Source organism: Lissotriton helveticus, chromosome 7 (assembly GCF_964261635.1).
Source record: "Lissotriton helveticus chromosome 7, aLisHel1.1, whole genome shotgun sequence".
NCBI lineage: Eukaryota > Metazoa > Chordata > Amphibia > Caudata > Salamandridae > Lissotriton > Lissotriton helveticus.
This window is the reverse complement of record NC_136068.1, coordinates 227199904-227222343: the sequence shown is the minus strand read 5'-3', so window position 1 is coordinate 227222343 and position 22440 is coordinate 227199904. Positions and strand designations below refer to the sequence as shown.

General features: G+C 43.4%; 1 protein-coding gene and 1 pseudogene across 1 annotated transcript in view; one reads left to right on the top strand and one right to left on the bottom strand.

The window, feature by feature from the left end:
* The window catches only part of RTF2 (replication termination factor 2), a 416662-nt gene that overhangs the window by 9818 nt on the left and 384404 nt on the right, over nucleotides 1-22440 (top strand). Inside the window, exons 2-3 of the mRNA XM_078652002.1 lie at nucleotides 15987-16081; nucleotides 16184-16277. Coding sequence (XP_078508128.1) covers nucleotides 15987-16081; nucleotides 16184-16277 — 189 coding nt within the window. The remainder of the gene's footprint in view (nucleotides 1-15986; nucleotides 16082-16183; nucleotides 16278-22440) is intronic.
* Nucleotides 10161-11011, bottom strand: LOC144766979 (intraflagellar transport protein 74 homolog pseudogene; annotated as a pseudogene).

Sequence of the window (22440 nt, the reverse complement as noted above, 5' to 3'; positions counted from 1 at the left end):
TGGGCCCCTACGAACAGGTTTACCTGTCGGGGCCTCTGATTTCTTATCGGGGGGGGGCTGGGAACCCTTCCCTTGGTTCCCTTGGGGATTACTTCGGGGCCCTTTCTGGAACTCCCTCTGTTTACCCTTGTCCCCCCCACTCTTCTGCTGGGGACCCTGCCCACCTTTGGCTGAGTCTCCCACTGGACCCTTGTGGACCCTGGTACTGACCCAGCGGTCCGCCTCCTCAGCAAGTTTTCTAGGGTTAGATATCTTGCTATCAATAAGGTGCTGGCGCAGCCCTGGAAAACAGTTATTAGACAAGTGCTCCCAAGCAAACAAATCATAAAGAGCATCATAACTTTCCACTTTGCTGCCCTTTACCCAACCATCCATGGCTCTGTAAAAATATGACACATATCCCACCCACGTAGTACCAGGCAACTTCTTACATTCTCTAAAGGCCTGTCTGTACTTTTCTGGGGTTAGGCCATACCTTAACATTAAAGCGTCTTTCATATGAGTATAAGACATCCTATCCTCAACAGGCATGTCTAACAGGGTATCTCTTCCCTCATTCACAAAGCAACCCCGCTCCCCAATCCTTCTCAGGGACCCGGTGGGCCAACAATGCTAACTCATATGCTTTAAACCATTGACCAATATCTTCATTCTTCTGAAAATCTTTGATCACATCTTTGGGAAAATAAAACCTACTTTCTGCAGGCACAGATGGGATGCTGCCACCAGAGGGATTCAATTCCAACTCTTTAGCTTTGAGCTCCAACTCCCTCAACCTGGTATCACGCTCCAAAGCTAACTTCTCTCTTTCAAACTCCAATCTTTTGATCTCCAGATCAGCTTCTCTCCTGCCTCTTGCATTCTCTATCTCCAACTGCCCATATATCTTAAGTTTTGCCATTTCCACGTTGTATGCTCGCTCCTTCGCCCTTTCTTCTCTTTCTTCAGGAGAAAGACCTTTGGAGGAAACACTGCTGCCAGGAGGAGATGTGGGCCCATTCACCTGCACTTCCTCCTCCCCTTCCCCTGTCGGTACCACCACCGGATCAGAGGAATCTCTGGCCTCTAACCAGGCCTGCAATGCTTTGAGATAATCTGGTCTCCTTGAAATGCCTGTGGTAGGAACTTTCAACTGCTTGCAAAAGGATTTCAGCTTCTTTAACGGATAGTCGTTCATCTTACTCCTATCAAATTCCTCCACAACAACAACAGGGGCAGTGACTCCGGCATCACTCATGGTCAAAACTGGCAGTTTCAAAAATCAAGTTCCAGGAAAGCGGAGAACAAAAATAAAATATCCTACCAAACAGATTGTGGCTGCGCTATGGTCTGCTTTCACTATGTAGCGCACACTAATCACTGCACATGGGTCATAAATGCAAAGTTCAAATCCTCACCGCTGACCCACCAATGTTAGAAGCGGCTGTCTCTAGTTGGCAGAGGTATACACTTCTGACAAATAGGGACACACCTTTTCTAGTCAGGGCAAGGGGATCACACACTTAGATAACCCCTGCTCACCCCCTTGGTAGCTTGGCAAAGCAGACAGGCTTATCTCAGAGGCAGTGCGTTAAGCATTTATGACCACATACAGTAATAAAGTGAATACACTACAAATGGACACAACACAGTAGTATTATAAAAATAGGTATTTTTATATAAGGCTTAGCACAAGACCAAATAACGACAAAATATACCACAGTCTTAATAAATACTCTTGGAAGGAAAAATAATAGTTCAAGCACGGTTTCTTCTTAGCACAAAGTCTTTATTAACAAAAGCAACTCTTCTTCTTTAAAACACAGTTCTTGGCAACAATGTCACCCACACGGGAGTTACACGACGTCGAGGCAAAGTTAATCCAAAGGTTCGGCGTCGACTGCGAGGAGCGCTACGTCGAGCCCGGAGTCGCACAGACCCCAACAATACAGTACCTTGGAAAAGTGAAGCACTCGATGATCAGCGGCGTCGAGATGTCCGGCGTCGCGTCTTCGGCGTCGATCGGGCCTCGGAGTCGGGGCGATCTGCAGCGGCGTCGACCGAAGTCAGGCAGGAGCAGCGCTCACGGGATGAAGCAGGATACGGCGTTGTCGATGTTGCAAGAGTGAGCAGCGCTCACGGCGTCGAGAGGGCTCGAGGTCGCTGCGATCAGCGGCGGCGTCGACACAGGGTCACTTGGAGCTGGAACCGAACTCGCTACTCACTGGCGTCGCTACTGGCGTCGATCGGGCCCGGCGGCCGGCGTCGAAGGTGTGGGACACTGGAGCCGTTACTCACGATGTCGAGCTGGATTCGGCGGCGTCCGTCGGCGTCGAGATTGCTGGATTCTTCAGAGGTGCTGGATTTCAGGTTCCAGCAACAAGCACTTTTAGCAAATAAATGAAGTCCTTTGGCCCTGTGACTTCAACAGGAGGCTGGCACTCTTCCAACCCTTGGAGATTTTCTATAGCAAGTTTGAGAGTACACACTCAGTTCCTCTCTCCTGGTTCCTTGGCAAAAATAAAGAAGCAACTGCAGGATTCCCCCAATAAACAGCACTCTGGCAGAAGGGGTAGGCAGTCCTTGGATCAGCAGGCTTCTTGTCCTTGGTTCAGGTTTCCTTGTCAGAAGTGATCTAAATTCTTGGTTCAGGGGTCCTTCTCTTATACCCCTTTTTGGCTTTGATCCCTTTGTCCATGCAGGGGAATTTCCCCCCATCTTGGGTTTGTTGTGGGTGTTGCCAGGCCGAGGCACCTGGCCTATTCACTGTGCAGGGCAGAGTCTTCAGCCGCCCAGCAGGAGCGGAGCCAGTATTGTCACTGGCAGGGGCAGGGCCATCAGCTGCCCGGCAGGAGGTGGGCCAGGAAAGTCCCTGGCAGGCACAGAGTCATCAGTCGCCTGGCAGGGGGGGCGGAGCCAGCATTGTATCAGGCAGGGCAGGCTATCAGGAGCTACTCTTCCCCTACTCTCAATGCAAATGCCCCACTCATCCCACACTGACTCATTCAGACCTCTGGAGCCACCCAGCTCCTGTCACACGCACACCAGAACCAGCAGAGACCGGTAGACAGACAAGAAAATAGCTACTTTCTAAAAGTGCTATTTTCAAACACAGAGTCCAAAAACCATCCACACAAACGGATGCGTTATTAAACCCTGAGTTCAGGGATACCAACCTCGACATTGCACCATGCTCCCCGAGCCCGCTAGGATTATAGCATTAATAATCCTGGCAGCCCATTCTAACTGATGGAGAGCAGGTTACCTTACAATAGTGAAAAACGAATATGGCTGTAATTCACTATTAGGACATGCCAACCTTGTCAGGCTTGTCCTACCTTATGCTTACAATGCACCCTGCCCGTGGGCCTACCATAGGGGTGACTAACATGAAGTTAAGGGAAGGTTTAGGGACTGGCAAGTAGGTGTACTGGCGCAGTCCTCGTGACAGTAAGACTGCACGTGGTCTAGCAATGGTAGACCTTCAGACATACTTTTACTAGGCCGCTCTTGTGGGTGGCACAACACGTGCTGCAAGCCCACTAGCAGCATTTGTATTACAAGCCCTGGCACTCCTGGTGCACTCTACTAGGGACTGACAGTAAACCAAATAAGCCAAACATGGAATTCAATCAATACAGTAATTTCACATAGGGAGCACTTGCACTGTGGCACTGATCAGCAGTGGCACAGTGCCCAAAGCAATATACCAGCAAAAACATCGTAAACAGAGGAGGCAAACAGAAAAAATGGAGGAGAGACTCATGCCAATGATGTCAGTTCTAACACATAGCCAATAGGTCGCGCCTTTGGGACCTTATAAGTGTTTAGCCATGCAACAGGTAATGTTGTTGCACCAAGGATATTGTGCTGCATAACTAAATACTTATAAGGTCCCAAAAGCGAGACCTATTGGCTACGCCAATGCTTGATCTCTAGATGACACTAGTTGGAAGAGGAGGCGTGTGTGCTCTCCAAGTGCTCTGTAATTCTTTAATGTTTGATCCAGGCGCTGGGGAACGTCCTCTGGGGTTGGCCACACTACTCCGGGTATTCACAAAGATTTGTGCAGAGCGGACCCAGTTGCACTCTGTTCTGAGAGACCAGTTCTATGAATGAACTTCCCCACTCTCTGGTTGCACGAGCCGATACATTTACGGTGGCCGCTACTGTACACAACTGAACAAAAAGCATTTGCAATGCAATAGGTCTTGCATTTACGCGAGTTAGAGCTATTGACATTGCAAATAATAATGCCTTCTGTTTTTGTTTTTAAAACATAAATAAAAGGCATTGTCATTTACAATGCCAATAGCTTAAACTCGTGTAAATGCGAGACCTATTGCATTACAAATGCTTGTTTTTATTGCCTCATAAAGCAATACGCCACCTCACAGGTGCTTTCCTTAGTTTCTGACGTCCTGGTAGCATCTGGTTCAAGCAAGCAGAACTAGCTTTTGCAAGCATACGTTAACTGCCTATTAAATCACCACAGGTTCCCAAGTCCATGAGCAACCCTTCCAGGCTTTTTGTTTCTTTTCACGCTGGCACCTGTAATGCTGAATATATGATGTCACACTGAACTCCTAGTACCTGAATGCTAATTAAAATAGCTTGATTGGACAAGTTACTCGTGAATGGAACTGGGAAACTTGAGAGCTTCTTGTGCTGTACATTGAAGCCTCGATGGGTGCGGAAAAGAGCATTTTTCAACATCGTAGGCACTTGAAACCTTTTTTCAAAATGAGGTCCCCTCGCTGCCTTTATTGTGAATCCCCTCTAATTCAAAGACCTGCGGGTACGGGGACCTTTTCTCCTTGACACAGTATCTTGGCACGGTATTGTCGTTTACAACGGATACTTAAAAAAAGATCTTTACAATGAAATCCATGTAAGCTGGGGACCCCTTGAGAAAGAAAACGTGTTTTGTTACTCGGAAATCTTTGAAGCGGGAGTGAGCTCATTCACCAGGGTCGGCGGGTGACTAACGTAGGGCAAGGGCAGTCAGTCGTCAGACAGGAAGCTCTATAAATAAACCTGTGCGTAGTGCATGCTATGAGAATGTAAATAAAAACTGCCCGTGGTTTCGTTTGGAAAGCTTCCTAATCCGACAGCCGTGTGTGTCTATACTCCCAAGGGGACATATTTTATAATACATACATTTCGCATTTGTGAACATATTATCACAATTATTGGAAAATTGTACAGCAAGTGAAGACATCACTGGTGTTTTCTGATACACACTTGTACATGTTGCGTGTGGCAATTACAGGTATGTTAAGCTTGACAGTAAATATAAACACCTTTGTCATGCTCCTGTTTCATAATCCCTGAGTGTGGTGTGTCCTTTGACCCCGTGAGTTCACTGCCTTGTGTATATATAACACATGCATTCAGCAACGGGGCACTGGTGTGTCATTTTAAAGCCACTCACACTTTCACGGCCGCGCAGCCGTGAAAGGAACGGGTCCGCGCGGCCGTGAAAGTGTGCTGACGAGAGGAAAGCCAGATGGTGAGAGGAAAGCCAGATTGCGCCAGTGCTCGTAACTGTGCGCGTAACCGCACGCTTTAGGCCACACAAAAAGAGTGTGGTCGGATTTTTGAAGCCCACTTGCTAAATGTCTCGCCAGTTAGCGCATGCGCTGGCTCAGGTGAGACCTAACTAGCACTTTTAATAAATACATAATTAAAGCATGAAGTGATAGCACACTTTCCTTTTTAATCAGCAGATTTTAAATTGAAATTGCCACACACTTACCACTGCCATCCAGCTTTACTGCTAAAACTGTTTAATGTACAAACAATACTGTTTGGAAATAGAGTTTCTGCAAATATGTGTCATTTGCATATCCCCAAGTAAAGAGTTCTGGTTTCTTTTGCTCATATTTAACTTTTTTTTCAGCAACACACTTCTTAATTACAAAAAATTTGCTTTTGTAATTCATGATATATTTTGAAATAAGTGTAATATTAATTTACATGCTATTTATTTCAATGCTATGTGTTACATAACATTAAATGATATCTTCAGATAGCTCACTTGACAATAACCTATAACTCTAGTAAGAGAGAAAAATAAACCTAATTTTCTAAGGAGCAATTAGTTGAAAGACAAACTGACATTTGACCACTTTCCTTGAACAGACAGCAAATGTGTCAAGATAAAAACAAGATTTAATGGTATCTTTATTGCTCATTCACTTTCTGAATAAACAGAGCACATGTTCCTTTCCAGCCTATTTTTACTCGCCTGATGGAACTAGTAGGTCATAAAGCAAAATGTACTAACAGTAAACAATAGTCAGTTCCTGTTGGAAGACTCCCATCATTCACAATCATTAAAATAATAATTATCAGTGCTCGAGAGGTTGTGCGTGGCAACAGAAATAATGGTCACCCTCCTGCAAAAGAAATTCAGACCTACACTCTCTTTCCTCCAGTTGTTTTTGCAATTCAACCATGCCAACATTGAAGGCTGATGCACAAGTTGGTTTATAACGTCCATATAGTAGTTTTGGCTCCATGCACTGTCAGGCAGGATTAGAAAGTGGGAAGACTGGTTGGCTTCTTTCCTCTTTGAAAGAATGAGCTAATGTGGGGTTTGGATTGCGAGAATAAGGGAAAGATGACGAATGATAGGCTCTGGTGATTATATGGTTTCCTGGCATTTAAAATAGAGAAGCGGCATGGATGAATGGGAAAAAAACGAAGTTTAGTGAAGGAGATGAAGGTCTGCCAAGAGAGGCACAATGGTAGATGCATGTAAGGGTAATGGTAGAACAGTTTGGAAATCATCTAGAATGGAACTGCAAAGGAAAAAGCAATGTAGGTGAACATTCAGCTTTTGCAGGGTATGCATTCAGACTGCTATTTGAATAATGTAGGATGAGGATTTAATCATGGGTAAAGACAAAATAATCACATTAGGGGAGAGGAGTTGGCCTAACGGCTAGGGCGCTCGACCTCGGACCTGGAGGAACTGGGTTCGAGTCTCGGTAACGACGCCAAAACCTCCTGTGATTCTGGGCAAATCACTTAATCTCCCCGTGCCTAAAATGAAAGTAACTGGAAAACATAAAAATGTAATGTAACTGGAAAAATATGTAAAGCGCTCTGATACCTGATTCGGTTCGGGTCTAGTTCGCGCTATATAAAAACTCTGCAAAAAAAAAAACATTTAAAGGATTGCCTTACATTGTCAGCGAAAAAGGCAATTAAAATACATTTTATAGTTAAGCTTTTTAAATATTGTATATTTGAGTTGTAAAGGCAGTAAAATATTTTTATCCTCACCATCGAAGCTACAAATCTTTGAAATAATAATTTTCACATGACAAATGTATTAGTAAAAATATTTAAAGGACCTTTGATGGAATTTACTCTTTAGTGCTCGAAGAGTGGGGTGGTCCATAGCAAAATTCCTGGTGTAGGACCTTTTACAGCATGTTTGCCGTAGAAAACACACTAGGCAGTGTTTGAAGGCAACGTTTAGGCAGATTTTGCCATTATAATGTGGACATTCCATAAACTGTAACTTTGCTTAGAGCAGTTGCTATAGCTCCTCTCCTTAGGAAGCACTGCATATCAACCTTAAAAATGTACATGTATTAGTCATATATAATATCCCTCTACACCATAAAATAAGTATCAGAAATAACATTAAAAACGGTGGAAATGAAAGCAAATGGATCAGTATGCATAAGAGCATGCACGTGGAGTGCACATGACTCAGCCATGCTGATAAACAATTGACTATATAAAACTTAATAAATAAATAATTACAATGTATGTGAGCACTGATGTTATTGCCTTCGGTTTCCGGCTTTTTGGTATGTTCTAGTGAAATATGTTAAAACATATTGAAAAACCGTGAAAATAGTGCTGGTAAGCAAAATACTTTAAAATTAAGAAAAGAAAATAGAAACAAGCATTTACAATGCAATGGCTTCGCCTTTGGAAAAGTTAGAGCTATTGGCATTGTAAATGACAACATTTGTATTTATGTGTTAGTTTTGAAAACAGATAAATAAATGTCATTGTCATTTACATTGCCATTAGCTAAATCTCTCGCAAATGTGAGACCTATTGCATTTGCACCCACACATACACACAAAGCCACACACACACACAGGAACACACACAGAGCCAGCCGCACACACAGAGCCAGCCACACACACTCAGAGCCAGCCACACACACTCAGATCCATCCGCACACACACACACACACAGAGCCAGCCGCGCGCGCGCGCGCACACACACACACACACACTTTAAAATGCTTATTTTAGGGATGTAGAACGCAAACGTCACAATATCACTGTCTAGCAGCCGTTCTGCAGTTTGGCGTCATTGTGGTCAAACTAAAGCAGCTTTCATTGGACTCTCTCTCTCGGGGTGTGTTAGAGGTCACCTTTCACCTCTGGTCCCAGGCGCCGCCGGGGCACTGGTCACACATCCATTATTGAAGGGGGTCAGGGTTGTGCCCTGTGTGAAGTGCTGGACAGGTAAGTGCCTGGGGCACCCGTCCCTCACCCTGCCCGCTTTCACGATCTCACGCCCCGCTCCTCGGCAGTGCCAGTACAGATGCAGGCGTGGGAGCTCGGCTAGCTGATCCTGTTAGAGTGCTGTATGTATCTCGTCTCCGAAGCGGAGTGCTCGGCGGGAGGGAGGGGGTTCCGCGAGGCAGGAAAAATAGATTACTGTAAGGCTGTTTGTATTAACAAACACCCACACTGCTGCTGCCAGGGCCAGAGCTGAGGGAGGAGGTGGGGAATCGGTTCTGCTGCTACTCTGCGCTTTGTTATGATTGGGGAAACAGAGCTGCTGCACGCTGGACGTTTGCAGCTTCCTGTTCCTATCGTCGAAGACGGCCCAGATTATAATGCAGCGAACGGGTGGATTCTGAAATAAAGCTCGGGGACAGAGCTGATATTAATTTGGCATATTTGGGAATAGTCGCTGCCCTCCAGTCTCTGCCGTGCTGCTTTGGGAGAGGCAGGCTGCATGCCGGGAGTGCCTCCCGAAGTGCCCGGGTGGAGAGAGGCTGTGCCGAAGGCGGTATACACGGCAGAGGCTCGGACCCATATGCCTGCGCCCAGGCATGGTGGCTGTCACCCTCGGGTGAGTCCCTGCCTCCTTCATGCACTGTGCAGCCGAAGGGGTGTTACTGGGTACCACGCCGAGCTCTCGCCAGCTGCCCAGCAATCTCAGCCACACTCTGGAGCTGGTGGTCGTCGGGTGAGTAGCTACAAGCAGCAAGTGTCAAACCTGCAGCAAGCGGCGTGCGGATGTGCAAAGCGCCTTTAACAAAAACACCTGGATGCGGTAACCAGCTCAAAGCGTTCGAATATTTCTTCAGAAATGTCATGCTGCTTGCATCATGCTCTTCGCGTAATATGCATAGAGCCTGCGTTCCTGGAAAGCCACTCGTGGGTGTCTTATTTTCTTCAATTAGCCGCACTCTGACTCCGAACTCGTTTAAATGGCTTCACCTTACGTCATAAATCCTTTACATTCATAAGAAAAGTATTTTTAATGTTTGTGAACAGGTTTTGCTGCACACACTATACCCATACATACATATTATACATCCAGCTTTTCTTTTTACCGTGCTGGATGGCCCACTGGTCGGCCAGGAATGAACAAAACACCTAAAAGAAACAAGTCAGGTCCCGGGCCGGCCAGCCAATCACAGCGCGGCCCGGGGAATGACGTCACGGGGGTGTCCCGGGCCGGCAGCCAATCACAGCGCTGCCCAGGACAAAGGGGCGGGACTTAAAAAAAGACCGAGAAACCTCCCCCGAATCGCATTTTCTGGGGAAAGCGTGATTGACAGCCTCTGTCTCCCAATGGCTAGCCTCCATTTATGGAGCTAGCCAATGGGAGACAGAGGCGGGACCAAAGCCCCATATGTAGGATCATGAGATTTTGCCCTAGGTGGTGCAACTGCTACGCAGTTGCAACGCCAGGGCGAAACCTAAAAAGTGAACACATTTGTTCTGCTGCTGATATTTTAACAAGCTAGTTATGGTTTCTTGGTAACTTCATTTTTCGGTTAACATAATCCTCGTAGGTTTTGTACAGTTCATTTTTTTTTTTAATCCATTGAGTTGGTAACATACAGGGTAAAGGTTCTTATATTAGTTCCTGTTATTCTGTAGAGCCTGGATAAGGCCCTGTACTCAAGTCATTTGACCCCGGTGACACACAAGGTCATGAAGTTTCTTTTACAGCACTTCAGCCTCCTGTTTCACCTAGGAGTGAACAATTTCAGCTTCTAAAGCTTCCTTTCTTCCATTCAACACATTTAACTTCTGTTGGTGAATATCTGGGCCTATCAGCAGTTTATCATTTGTAACTTTTTTTGGAAAAAGTGGCTTGTTTTTCCTGTGACACAGTTCTGATAATTCCATCTGCTGCTTATATCTCAATCTCAATGTCTTTTTCCACTGCTCTTATAAGGTCTTCTCTTGCTTGCCGCTCAATAAAAGTACATCCATACTCTGTGCTTCTCTATTGTTACAAACCTTCGGCATGCTGTAATAATTTATGACTTTCTCCATGTCTGTCTGTATTAGTGCTCAGATTATCCACCAACACATTGTAGCCAACCAGTTGTCCTTGCTCTTTCATTTCAACAGCAATCGATTCAGTCCTCTTGTCATATAATAGGTAGACCGACTTCTCTTGATTCTACAGTTTGATTTCCTTCTTCACTTTGTTAATTTCTGTTGAACTTCTCAGGATCAAAATGAGTGCACTTACGAGATAATATGATCTATCCATCATCTGCATTGGAATACCCTTTATGCCAGTTTTCATTCCACTCAATCCTTGTTGTGTAACTGGTATGTCAGTAATTTTTACGTGAGCTGACATTACCCAAGGGTATCAAACCTTATTCTTCCAGGAGGTATACTTGTTTTTTCTCTGGCTTCGATAGGTTGGGGCCGGAGTGCAAAAGGTGGCCTTCCTGTAGGACAGTTCCTCTCGTACCAGGGCAAGCTGGTGTGGGTCTGGAATTGCTGGCCATGCCTAGTTGCAAAACAATTTTCTGTTTTCTATGCTGTACTTGCACAGGTCTGCCACGTATCTTAACAGAAGCGCAACACCTGAGACAGCGTCCTGAGAAAAAATAACTGAGTCAGTCTGCATATGCACTCCTTGCCATGCTAGATGCTTTGCTCTTTAGTAATTCAGTAAGAGTATTGCGTAATGCTGTGTGAAATACAAAATTCCCCATATCCTTATTGAAACAGGGGAAAATACAACGGATGCTGGTAGAGTAGTATGGACCATAACTGCAGTTGACTGCCCGGTAGTCTACATGATATTTGGGGGGTGATACGTGATTATTTATGTATATATCTCTCTCTTTGGGCACTTGAGAAGAATCATTGGTTCCAGGACTCACTCGAGCTATGGTCCTGTGATTTATGCCTTAAGTCACCTGTTACCAGTAAGAAGAAACTAATGACTTTTTTTGTAGGACAAGGATGAAGTTGTGAAAGAGATACTCCCACTATGTTGGACAGACCACTCTTTGGTTCTTTTCTCTCTATGGCTATCTACCCTCATTAAACAAACCTCCCACCCAGCTAACACTCGTATGGGTAGGGAATGGTCTAAACTTTTGAAATTAAAAGAACTCCCACAGCTTGTGGACAGCAGTGGTTTTGACACTTAACAGCTCAGTGGATGAAAATTATTTGCATTGTGATGACCTGGCAGTGTTCTTTGAAGAAAAAAAAAGAACAAAATCTTAAATGGATTAAAAGCCGCAAGTGCTTGTGAGCCTGATATAGAAAGCAATCTGTTGCTATCATCAAGAGGCAGTACTCCTAACTCTTCTCAGGGAATGCATGAGGCCCCTGTAGTCCTTCCAGGTTCCATCACAAGAGGAATTTAACATCATTGCAGCCAGTATTTCTTCTGGCTCCCCCTTGGACCCGCTTCCTCATAAGATGTGGAAGGTGCTTAGTAAGGAGCTTTTTCCACATCTCTATCAAATCTGCTCTCAATCTCTAATTAGTGGTACAGTACCTGAGTGCTGGAAAAAGGCAGTTGTCTCTCTCCTAATCAAGAAGGATGCGTTGGACCCTCATTGCCCTTCTAACTATAGACCGATTTTCCCTGCTTTCCTAGCTGATTAAGATCTTGAAGAAAGCAGTGAGTAAATCTCTTACTAAACATGCAGAAGAAAACAATCTCCTGGACGAGGTCCAATTTGGATTTCGACCAGGACATGGTACTGAAACTGCTTTAGTGACTGTTTTGGACAACCTATGAATGCGTGCCGACAGTGGCCAAACTGCCATTTTAGTGCTGCTGGATATGTCGGCCGCTTTCGATACGGTCAACCATAAGATATTGATCGAGAGGCTTGAGGACTGTGGCATTATGGGTAGGGCTTTGGAGTGGCTCCGGTCCTATTTTCAGACAGACAGCAGGCAGTGACTCTGAGGCCTTTTCTTTCTCAGAGTAGGTCAGTAAAACGCGGGGTTCCGCAGGGCTCAGGGAGCATTCAAATTCCCTTTAATTTATACCTATGCCTACTTATCTCTCTCATAAAATCTTATGGCATTGAGGTTATAAATAATGCGGACGACACCCAACTCGTTTTTTCCCTTGAGGGCAATGATGGAGTTCCTTTGGAGACATTTCATAGTTGTATGCGAGAAACAGCTGGCTGGCTCAGGGATAACTCATTGCAATTTAATGAGGACAATACAGAAATAATCTGCTGCTCTTCAAGTAAAGTCCGTTGCTCCCTGCCAGTAGAGTTCTGGCCAGATTCTGCTAATAATCCTCCACTACCTGTTAAAACAGTCCGCAATTTAGGAGTACTGCTTGACAGTAATCTGCAACTGGACTCGCAAGTTGATAAAACTGTTAGTACCTGTTTTTCTCTGCTCCGAGCGCTTAGAAAGATACCCCCTTTTCTACCGGTCTCAGCTAGACCGCAAGTGGTAAGGAGTATTATTCTGAGCTGATTAGATTACTGCAATGCCCTTCTCCTAGGAGCCCCAGCGTCTTTGGTAAAAAAAACTGCAAAGGATACAGACTATTGCAGCCAAACTTGCATTGAATAGACAATGTAGAGCATCGTCCTCGATTGCCTTGAAAGATCTCCATTGGCTGCCCATAGCACAGCGAGTCCAGTTTAAGGCACTCTGTATCGTCTATAGGGCAGCACATAAAATGGAGCCTAAGACCCTATAGAGGACATTTCTATGGTTTTCCCCTTTGAGAAACCTACGTTCCTCCTCAGCTAGCTTGATATGTGTTCCACATGTCAAGAAAGTTCGACTGAGGGCAGATCATTTAGTTTTGCATCCTCCTGGCTTTGGAACGCTCTGGCAATAGAGCTTAGACAAATTGATACATTGTCTTGCTTTAGGAAGGAGTTCCATGCTCTAGCTCAGATACATACAGCGTTGTTTGGTAATCTCAAAGCCAGGATACCCGTTTGGTCACAGCCGCACTATATAAGAACTCCCTTGCATTACATTAAATTGTTTGTTCACATATATCCCTAAATGCTCCACTTGAGTGGGTGTGCATAGCCCCCTAAATTCTTTGGTGGTCCATAATATGAAAGCAGTGATGGTCTTCAGGATAGAGCATTGTGTGCACCCTATTCCAGCTACCAGTCTTTTCACATCTTACCTTGCATATGTTGGAAGGGCAAGCATTTTTTTTAGGTTTGAATCTATTTTGTTGGTTTTCATATGAAAGAACTAAAAAAAAGAAAAGTTAGACAAAACATAAGATTCACCTACATCCACCAGCTGGGGAGGAAAGTAAAGATGGGAACGAGTACAAACTGTCAGAGGTGGATGTAGACATGACTGGGAAGGATAGAGGAGGGTTGAGTCCAAATGTCCATAGGTAAGGAAGGGGGAGGGTAATGCTCGTTGAGCACTGCTATCTCGCAAAGCAAAGAGAACAAGGCAGAGGGACCATCAAGTCTGGTTAGGGGTTGCTGCTGTAAGGCGAAGCACTCACAGGTACACATGACATGTCAACTCCTGGAAGCTTTGCACCAGGAACTGAAGGCATGGGCCCCAAGTTGTGTCTAATTGCGGGAAACTGTGTTCCACAAATGCAGCCAGTTTTTTTCATGCCAAGGAGGTCCCACAGTCTGTATAACGAGTCCATGTGAGTAGGCACTATCTCTGTGCCCCATTTCGACAGAATGACCTGCTTTGCCACACAGAGGGTAGGGTTGATGGCTTTTTATTTTGTCGACCAAAGAGTATAGGTGAAAGCATTAGGGAGACCCAACAAGATATAACTGGGAAATCGGGGCGTCTCACTATCATACATCAATGTCTGCTAGGATATCGACCCAGTGGCAGAGCAAGTTGGGGTAGTTCCATAAGAGGAGGGACAGTGGGCCTGTCTGGCCACAATTATGCCAGCATCTGTCATCGTCACTTTTTTTTCCATTTGGCGGTTCTTGTGGACATATAATACCAATAATGGATAATTTTGAGCAGAGTCTCCTTCCCAGAAGCCCTGCAGGCTGAGGTACAGGAGTGATGTAGAATGTATGAACATTCCTTATCTCTGAAAGGTCGTTTGCATTCCAATTCCCACCACCGTCAAGCTGGGGAAGTGCTGGAGTTTTGGAGGGTATTAAGAAAAGCATAAATGTCAGAAAGGAGGCTTTTACCTTCTTGGAGGGTGAAAAGTTACTTTTTGCTCATGAAAGGGCATACTAGAGGATGTCATCCAGTGTTTGATGGTGACATCACACCAATATTCAGTGTTGGGTAGACCATTGTCTTTTTTAAGTTGTCAAAAGTCAAGCAGATCTTGTGGGGTAGTTTCTTTTCAAGGGGAAACCCCCATGCTATGCTGTGCAGGTGGTAAGTCTGGGTTTCCTGATTATAGGTGTAATTGGTGATATAGTCTTGGAGAGTTTCTTGGCTATTCTAATCGTGTCCCATTTCCCAATAGTTGCTATCACAATGAGGGGATGTATACCCCTGATGGGCTGTGTTTTGAGCAGCCAGTATACTTCCCGTATGTGTATGCCAGGGATCGCTTGGTCTATAAAACACCAGTGCTTTCCAGTGCTTGCCCTCTGCCCTTCCACCATATATCTCAACTGCGCTGCTTGATAGCGCACCAAGTGGGGAATGCCCAAACCCCCCTCTGCCACAGGTAGTGAGGTGCATCTCCTAGCAATGCGCACCCACTTACCATCCCAGATGAAGGTTTCAATGATCTGTTGTAGTCTCTCAAGGATTTGTGAAGGGGTAGAAGGGATGCAGGGGGAGGGTTTGCATTAAGTAAAGAATCTTTGAGAGAAAAGTCATCTTGATGTCTGGTATCCTACCTAGGCATGATATTGGCCCCCACAATGATCGGATGTCAGAGCATGCATTAGCTAGCATGGATACATAATTGTGTTCCGCCGTTTGTTCAATAGTGGAATACAGTTGAATACCCAGGTATTGAGACCCCCCGAGTTGCCCAAGGAAAGGGGACGAGGCTCTCCAGTTCGGTTACCTCGCTCAGGGGTATGGTGAGGTTGACAGCCTGAAACTTCCGCACATTAATCTTATAGCCGAGACCCTGCCACACGTCTATATTTCCTGCAGCAGCGGGGGCAAGTAACTTTGGGGTTGAGTGATGGCTTCTAGGATGTTATCGGCGTATATAGCCAGTTTGTGAACCTGGTTTTCCATGGTTATGCCCTTGATTTGAGGGTGTACGCATATCCGTTCAGTGTGGGCAAATATAAGTGAGAACCATACAGACAAAGTCTTTTTATGCTATAATTAATTACATGGGTAAATTCATAAGGAAATCCCTTATAAGTACTAATTCTTAAAATATGCTTTAGTTTGTTATTTGGCTTGTTTTATAAAAAATAGTTTAATGTATTATTTCACGTGTTGTGTTTGCATTATAATTTTGAACTGCAAGTTTAAATTACTGTCAATATTACCTTTTGAATTCTTTCTTAATACTAACCTTTTGTTCCTCTCTCTTAGGTTGATAAAAATGCAGAACTGGTTGCCCAGTGGTACTACTGCTCACTAAGTCAGGAAGCGTTAAAGAAACCTATTGTAGCCTGTGAACTGGGCAGGTATGTGTGTTTGCTATTTATGAAGAATGTTTAGGTAAAAGTAATGTGTGTTTCATTGTGACTGCTGTAATATAATGTAACAACGATTGTCGATAATTTCAGGCTCTACAACAAAGATGCCATTCTTGAATATTTGTTGGACAAGTCTCCTGATAAACCAATTGCAGAGGTTGCAGCCCATATTAAGAGCATTAAGGTGAGGCCCTCCTAATAATAATAATGCCCGCTTTTATATTGTGACCATATGAGAAGGATGAATAGATTGCTAGATGTAGTGGCAACATCCTAAGAACTGCACTGTAATTCATTCAGGCAATCGTATGTTTTCTTGACTGAATATTAGATACTGTGAAATTGGGAAAACTCCTTATAGGTCTTGTCTAAAGATAGCTATTGTGTCTCACCAGCTTTATGTGATCAAAAATCGTTTTAAAACTAAAACTCTCTCTGCTCCCAAAAAAACAGTGGTAAATTGAGGTTATGGTTACAAAACAAAGCTTACAAACCACTGAAATTTGGCAGTTATGATTAAGTGAAACTAAACATAACTCGCACCTTTTCATGCATGCACAGCTAGCATCACAATGATATGTGGCGGTCGCAAGGGACACATGTTATTCAATCAAAGATGACTCGAATGCAGGAGGCTGCTGCTAGAGTGACCTGCATAAGCTGTATTAGCAGCCAGGGCATTGGATCGTTAGGCCATTCTTAATATGGGACTCTCCTCCTTTATATATATTTATATATATATATATATATATAAGTAAAAACAAAATCACACCAAAACAACAAAAACAAATAACAGCAAGTGAGAGAGGACAAGCAGGACAATCGAAAATGAGAAATACACTATACAAGAGGGCAGTAAATGAGTAAAGGAAAGTGAAAATGGACACGCAGAACAGTTGAAAGAGAGATAGGCAGAAAACAAATATAGGAAAGGGAAAGAGGACAATAAAACATCTGAAAGAGAGAAGGCACTTCAATTTCGGATAACCAGATTTACTGGCGGCCATCTTAAAATAACTTTTAAATTTAGAATTATTTAAAGAATATTAACACATTTATACCAATTTAAGGAGAATTCTTAAACCCTCATCAAAGAAGCATCCAAGAAGGGTGCACGTCAAAAACGTCAAATTTTACCCATCACCATATAACAAACATGGAGGATAATTATCTAGAACAAGTAAGTAGAAACGCTCATATCCTAAAATACCCAACCAAACTATCCAAGACTGCAGCCAAAAAATTCAAACACAACCTAATGAGAAAAAACCCTGACACACTGATATCGGACACTGCTTGCTGCACAGATAAAGGCCTCATAGTGAATGACATGATTTTCTTCACCAGAAAAACGGCGAAATGGCGCAATGCCTTCACGAATATACTGAGCATAAAATCCATCACTAATATCCCACATGGCACAAAAATTATGACCTTGGCATCACCAAGATACAAAGCCGACCTTTGCATAACTATATACAAGAACTGAATTGTGATGATACAAGCCTATAACCACGAATTGGAAAAATTTGACAATATGTTTTCAACCCTAAAAAAACATGTAGAGAATTCAAGCTTGCAACAACAACAAAGGCCACTAGGAATAACTCCCTATTCATCGGACAATACCGCCACTTTCAATATACTATCTAGAGGCTCTCAGGAACCTGAACACACAAAGCAGCAAAGAGTCACAACCGGCACAGGAGACTCAACATCCGGATATGATAGAGAAATAACCTCGACCTCACAACAGGCAAATAACAACACAGAGCTCTCTCAAAGTGGAAAATCGAACTCAGACAACATAATAACCAGAGAACCTCAGGAACCACTGCATTCAATGTATCGAGGAGACACAATCGATTTAGGAGGCCCAATGTCTGAGAATGATCCAGAGATACAGAAATGACTACACGTCATATGAATATCATCACAGAACCTTACTACAGGGTAGAATCAACGCCACCCCCCATAGAAGTTATAACGCGAACGTACAGACCAAGCAACGAACAACGAGAAAGAATGGATATAGAAAAGACCACCCTGTCCACACTTCAAAGTACATCAACACAAAGATCACTAAGACCCACTTGAACATAACAGCCTACAGACATGAAACAAGGAATACAAATCATAGATATCACATCCAGCAAGACATTGAATGGTAGAATAGACAACCGACCTAATGGCAGAGAGAAGAAGACCATGACAAAGAGTTTAAGGCGGAAATATGCGAACAAAAAACGTGAATTCCGAATTAAGAGGACGAACAACCCCAATTGGACTCCACAGACCTTGGGGAAAATGATAGAGCTCCAAACACAAATAGGACACGTGTCGCTTGACCTATTACGATTCAGAAAGGGGGGTGGCGATGGACAGAGCATCTGAATTAAACAGAACACTCATACCCAGTCAAAAGATCAGGGCTTGATCCATCACCGTTTTTTAGCTCACTACACCATCCCAGCTCAGAACCTGGCTATATGCAAATTAGTCTGACCCTGGCCCAGTGCATCATGGGAACAGGGCAGACCAAACTACCAAGCCAATTCTTTACTGGAAAGGAAACAAGCTTCCGGGGACCGGTTTCTGGCATTGCAGCCGTCTTCGGCCCGGCTTGCTTGAATCCTGATGGTGCAGTGAGCAAGGGACTCATGTCTGAGCATACCCTGCCACTCCTATAGTGGCCAAAACGATTCAGACCTATTAAGCACCCTTTAGGTGGTAGAGAAACTTCGTGATATCACAAAGAACACACATACCAAAGTCGAACAAATATGTGATCTACTATATAAATCTCATAGAAATAACAATAACATGGCAATGCCGTTAGCATATAGACAAAATCGACCTGATAGGAATCAGAAATATTTAATGGAGGAAGAAATCCTATCCTTACTACTGGAATATGAGCCTTCTACCAGCACTAGAGAAGAAAAAATTAATACAGTACCGTTAGATGTCAACAGAATATCTAGACCGAATAAGAGGAAACCTAACCTGAACAATCTGCAACGAGTCCAACTGATCACAGAATTGCAAAACCAGAACACAAACATAACAGGGATAACACTAAAATGCCTACTGCTCAACTGTCGGTCAGCAACCAAACATGCCTCTGACATAGCCTATCTCATCATTAACCAGGAAATAGACGTAACAATCCTTACAGAAACATGGCTATCAGAATCCTCGTCCCCGGTTATGGACCTACTGGTGCCCCCTCATTACAATATTGTGAGACTTCATAGGCAAAAAAAGACAGGCGGTGGCATAGCATGCATTCACCGATCAGACTTGGAAGTTAGCCAAATACTATCCGACCCTCTACATGCCTTTTATCACCCTCCGGGTAATAATAATATGATCTTCATAGACCAATTAATGGAGATCATCACGGCGAGTTCTAGCAATGAAATAAATAACATATATCTAGGAGACTTCAATCTTCATTGGAACGACAACAACGACAAACAGGTCAACGCCCTTAAAGACTTTTTATCGGATCTAAATCTCTATCAAACATGCACACAACCAACTCATTCGAAAGGAGCTACTTTGGACTGGGTAATTTAAAAAAATGATAATACGGCAGTCCTCTCAATAGAGCCGTGTGACTGATCAGATCATCATGCCATAACCTTCCTGATACCCACATGGAGGAAGATAAAAACAACACAACCTATAAGAAATACACGATGGATGCAAGACTCCAGAGATTCAAATATGGAACTACTAATTGAAAGATGTGAGAAAGCCCTAAACCTACCTCACAACTTGCAGAAGGTGAGTGATCTAACTAATCACTACTCTACTACAATAACAGAAAATAATCGACGACATCATGCCACTAACACAGAAAAGAGTTACAGAGAAGGCTAAAAACCCTTGGTTCAATGGGACATTGAACGAAGACAGGCGACTATTGAGATTGGCAGAAAGAAAATGGAGACAACACCCATCATCCCCGGAACTGAAATCCCTCAGAAAAATTAGAAATGAATATAACAAAAAGATCCTTTACTCCAAGAAGGAATTCATTAGATCCAAATTAGACAACGCCAAAAACAGACCACGGAAATTATTTGAGATCTTAAAACAGCAATCAAATAAACTGGCCAAAACTGCCCAAGAAATCACAAAAACGCAACTAAGCTGCGAAGCATTCTCAAACTTTTTCACCGACAAAGCTAACCCTCTGGAAAGAGAACTCAAGAATGCAGCAGACAAACTGGAACTCCATACACCATCATTAGACATTAACACAACGAAAACTGTGGACAACTTGATAAAAAACAAAGCACAATGGGACACTTTCAAAATATTGGATCAGAATAGCATTGCCAAAACGCTATCAGACATCAAACCCAATAATCACTACAATGACCCACTACCTTCAAAATGCCTGAAAGAAATCTGCCATACAGTGATTCCAATATGGACAGAAATTGTAAATGCCTCCCTATCCCAGGGGAGCCTTCCAGAATGTCTAAAAACAGGACAAGTAGTACCGATCATCAAAAAACCTACGGCGAACCCAGCAGATCCAAATAACTACCGCCCAGTAACCAACATTCCTCTTCTTGCCAAGCTAATAGAGAAATGTGTGCAAAATCAACTGAGCCAACACATCGACAATTTCTCACTATTAGATGAATGTCAATCGGGATTTAGAACTGGACATAGCACGGGACGGCGATCTTACACATAGTCGATGATGCACTTCAGGCATTAGATCACAATCGATCTTATCTGCTTATCCTACTCGACTTGTCTTCGGCCTTTGACACGGTCAATCATGAAAAACTATTGACCAGACTCCGTGAAAGGATGGGAATATCTGGCAAGGTGCTAAGTTGGTTTGAATCCTTCCTACAGAATGGAACGCAAAGATTTATGATCAACCAAGCTCTATCTCCCTCAAGCCCTAACGCAATAGGAGTTCCACAAGGATCAACACTATCTCCCTCATTGTTTAACCTATATATCGAACCCTTAACAGAGATTCTCCGAAATTCCAAAATATCCTACCACATGTACGCGGATGACACTCAGATATACATTAAGATCACATCCATGGAAGACATCAACGTAATGAATGAGGCCCTTAAAATGACTCTAAAATGGCTAACTATTAATCATCTGAAGCTAAACGCACATAAAACAGAATTCTTACTTCTCTCGCCACAAAAGAATCAATCAGAAGTGAAGGAATGGTCCAAATTGATCACGGCACTAAATTGCACCCCCACCCTAGTTGACTCAGCGAAATCACATTGGATGAAAACCTCGACATGAAAGCCCACATCAATGCAATGGCAAAAAGCGCCCATTTTCATCTGAACTACTTAAGAAAAATGAAACCATATCTAACTGACGCGGATTTAAAATAAGCTGTGCAATCACTAATCATTTCAAGGATTGAATATGGAAGCACAACATTGGCAGGACTACCAAAAATATCCACAGCACCATTAAAAACATGCCTCAATGCAGCAGCAAGACTAATCACAGGATCAAGGAAATTCGACCATATCACCCCTCACCTGAAAGCCTTAAACTGGCTACCATAGGAAGCCAGGATACAACTAAAGATGGCATGTATCACCCATAAAGCACTTCATCTCAATACTCCCAGATATCTTGCCCAAAAAATCTAAATATCTGGAGGAAGCAGACCAGCTAGAAGTGCCAAGGAACTGGTATTGAGACCACCCATTTTCAGGAAGAATAAAACCTATGATAGAGCATTCTCAGGAGCAGCCCCTAGAATCTGGAACTCAATTCCCCCGAACATCAGAAAAATTCCAAACTTTGCAATTTTTAAGAGAGAAACCAAGATATTTCTAATGAGTAAGTTCCTTCCATAATCACCTTATCTAAGCGCTAACTACTCAATTCAGAGACATCTAAGATGTTCCATGGACTGGAGAACATAGAAGACAAAGGGAAAGACACTTTAAACAAGCATATAGAAGAAGATTAAATACTCCTAGTATAACTATTATCTAAACCTACCTAAAGCCACTGTTTTTTCTTAATGACCTTGTAACCCTTATCCGCCATTATGATAGTAGTCCTAACTAAAACTGTCTAATGTAATTCTCGTTCATGTAACTCTGAAGCGCTCCGATACCCAAGGGTCTTGTTCGCGCTATAGAAAACTGTATAATAAATAAATAAATAAATATGATTGTTGACATCACTGAGGATATCGCAAACAAAATGTGTTTGGGATATCATGTTTCTAAATCTTTTATTGACTTATACAAGAAGTCTGGATTAACATATAAAGTCTTCGAAATAGATATCTAATATGATCTTGTATTTTAGAACATACT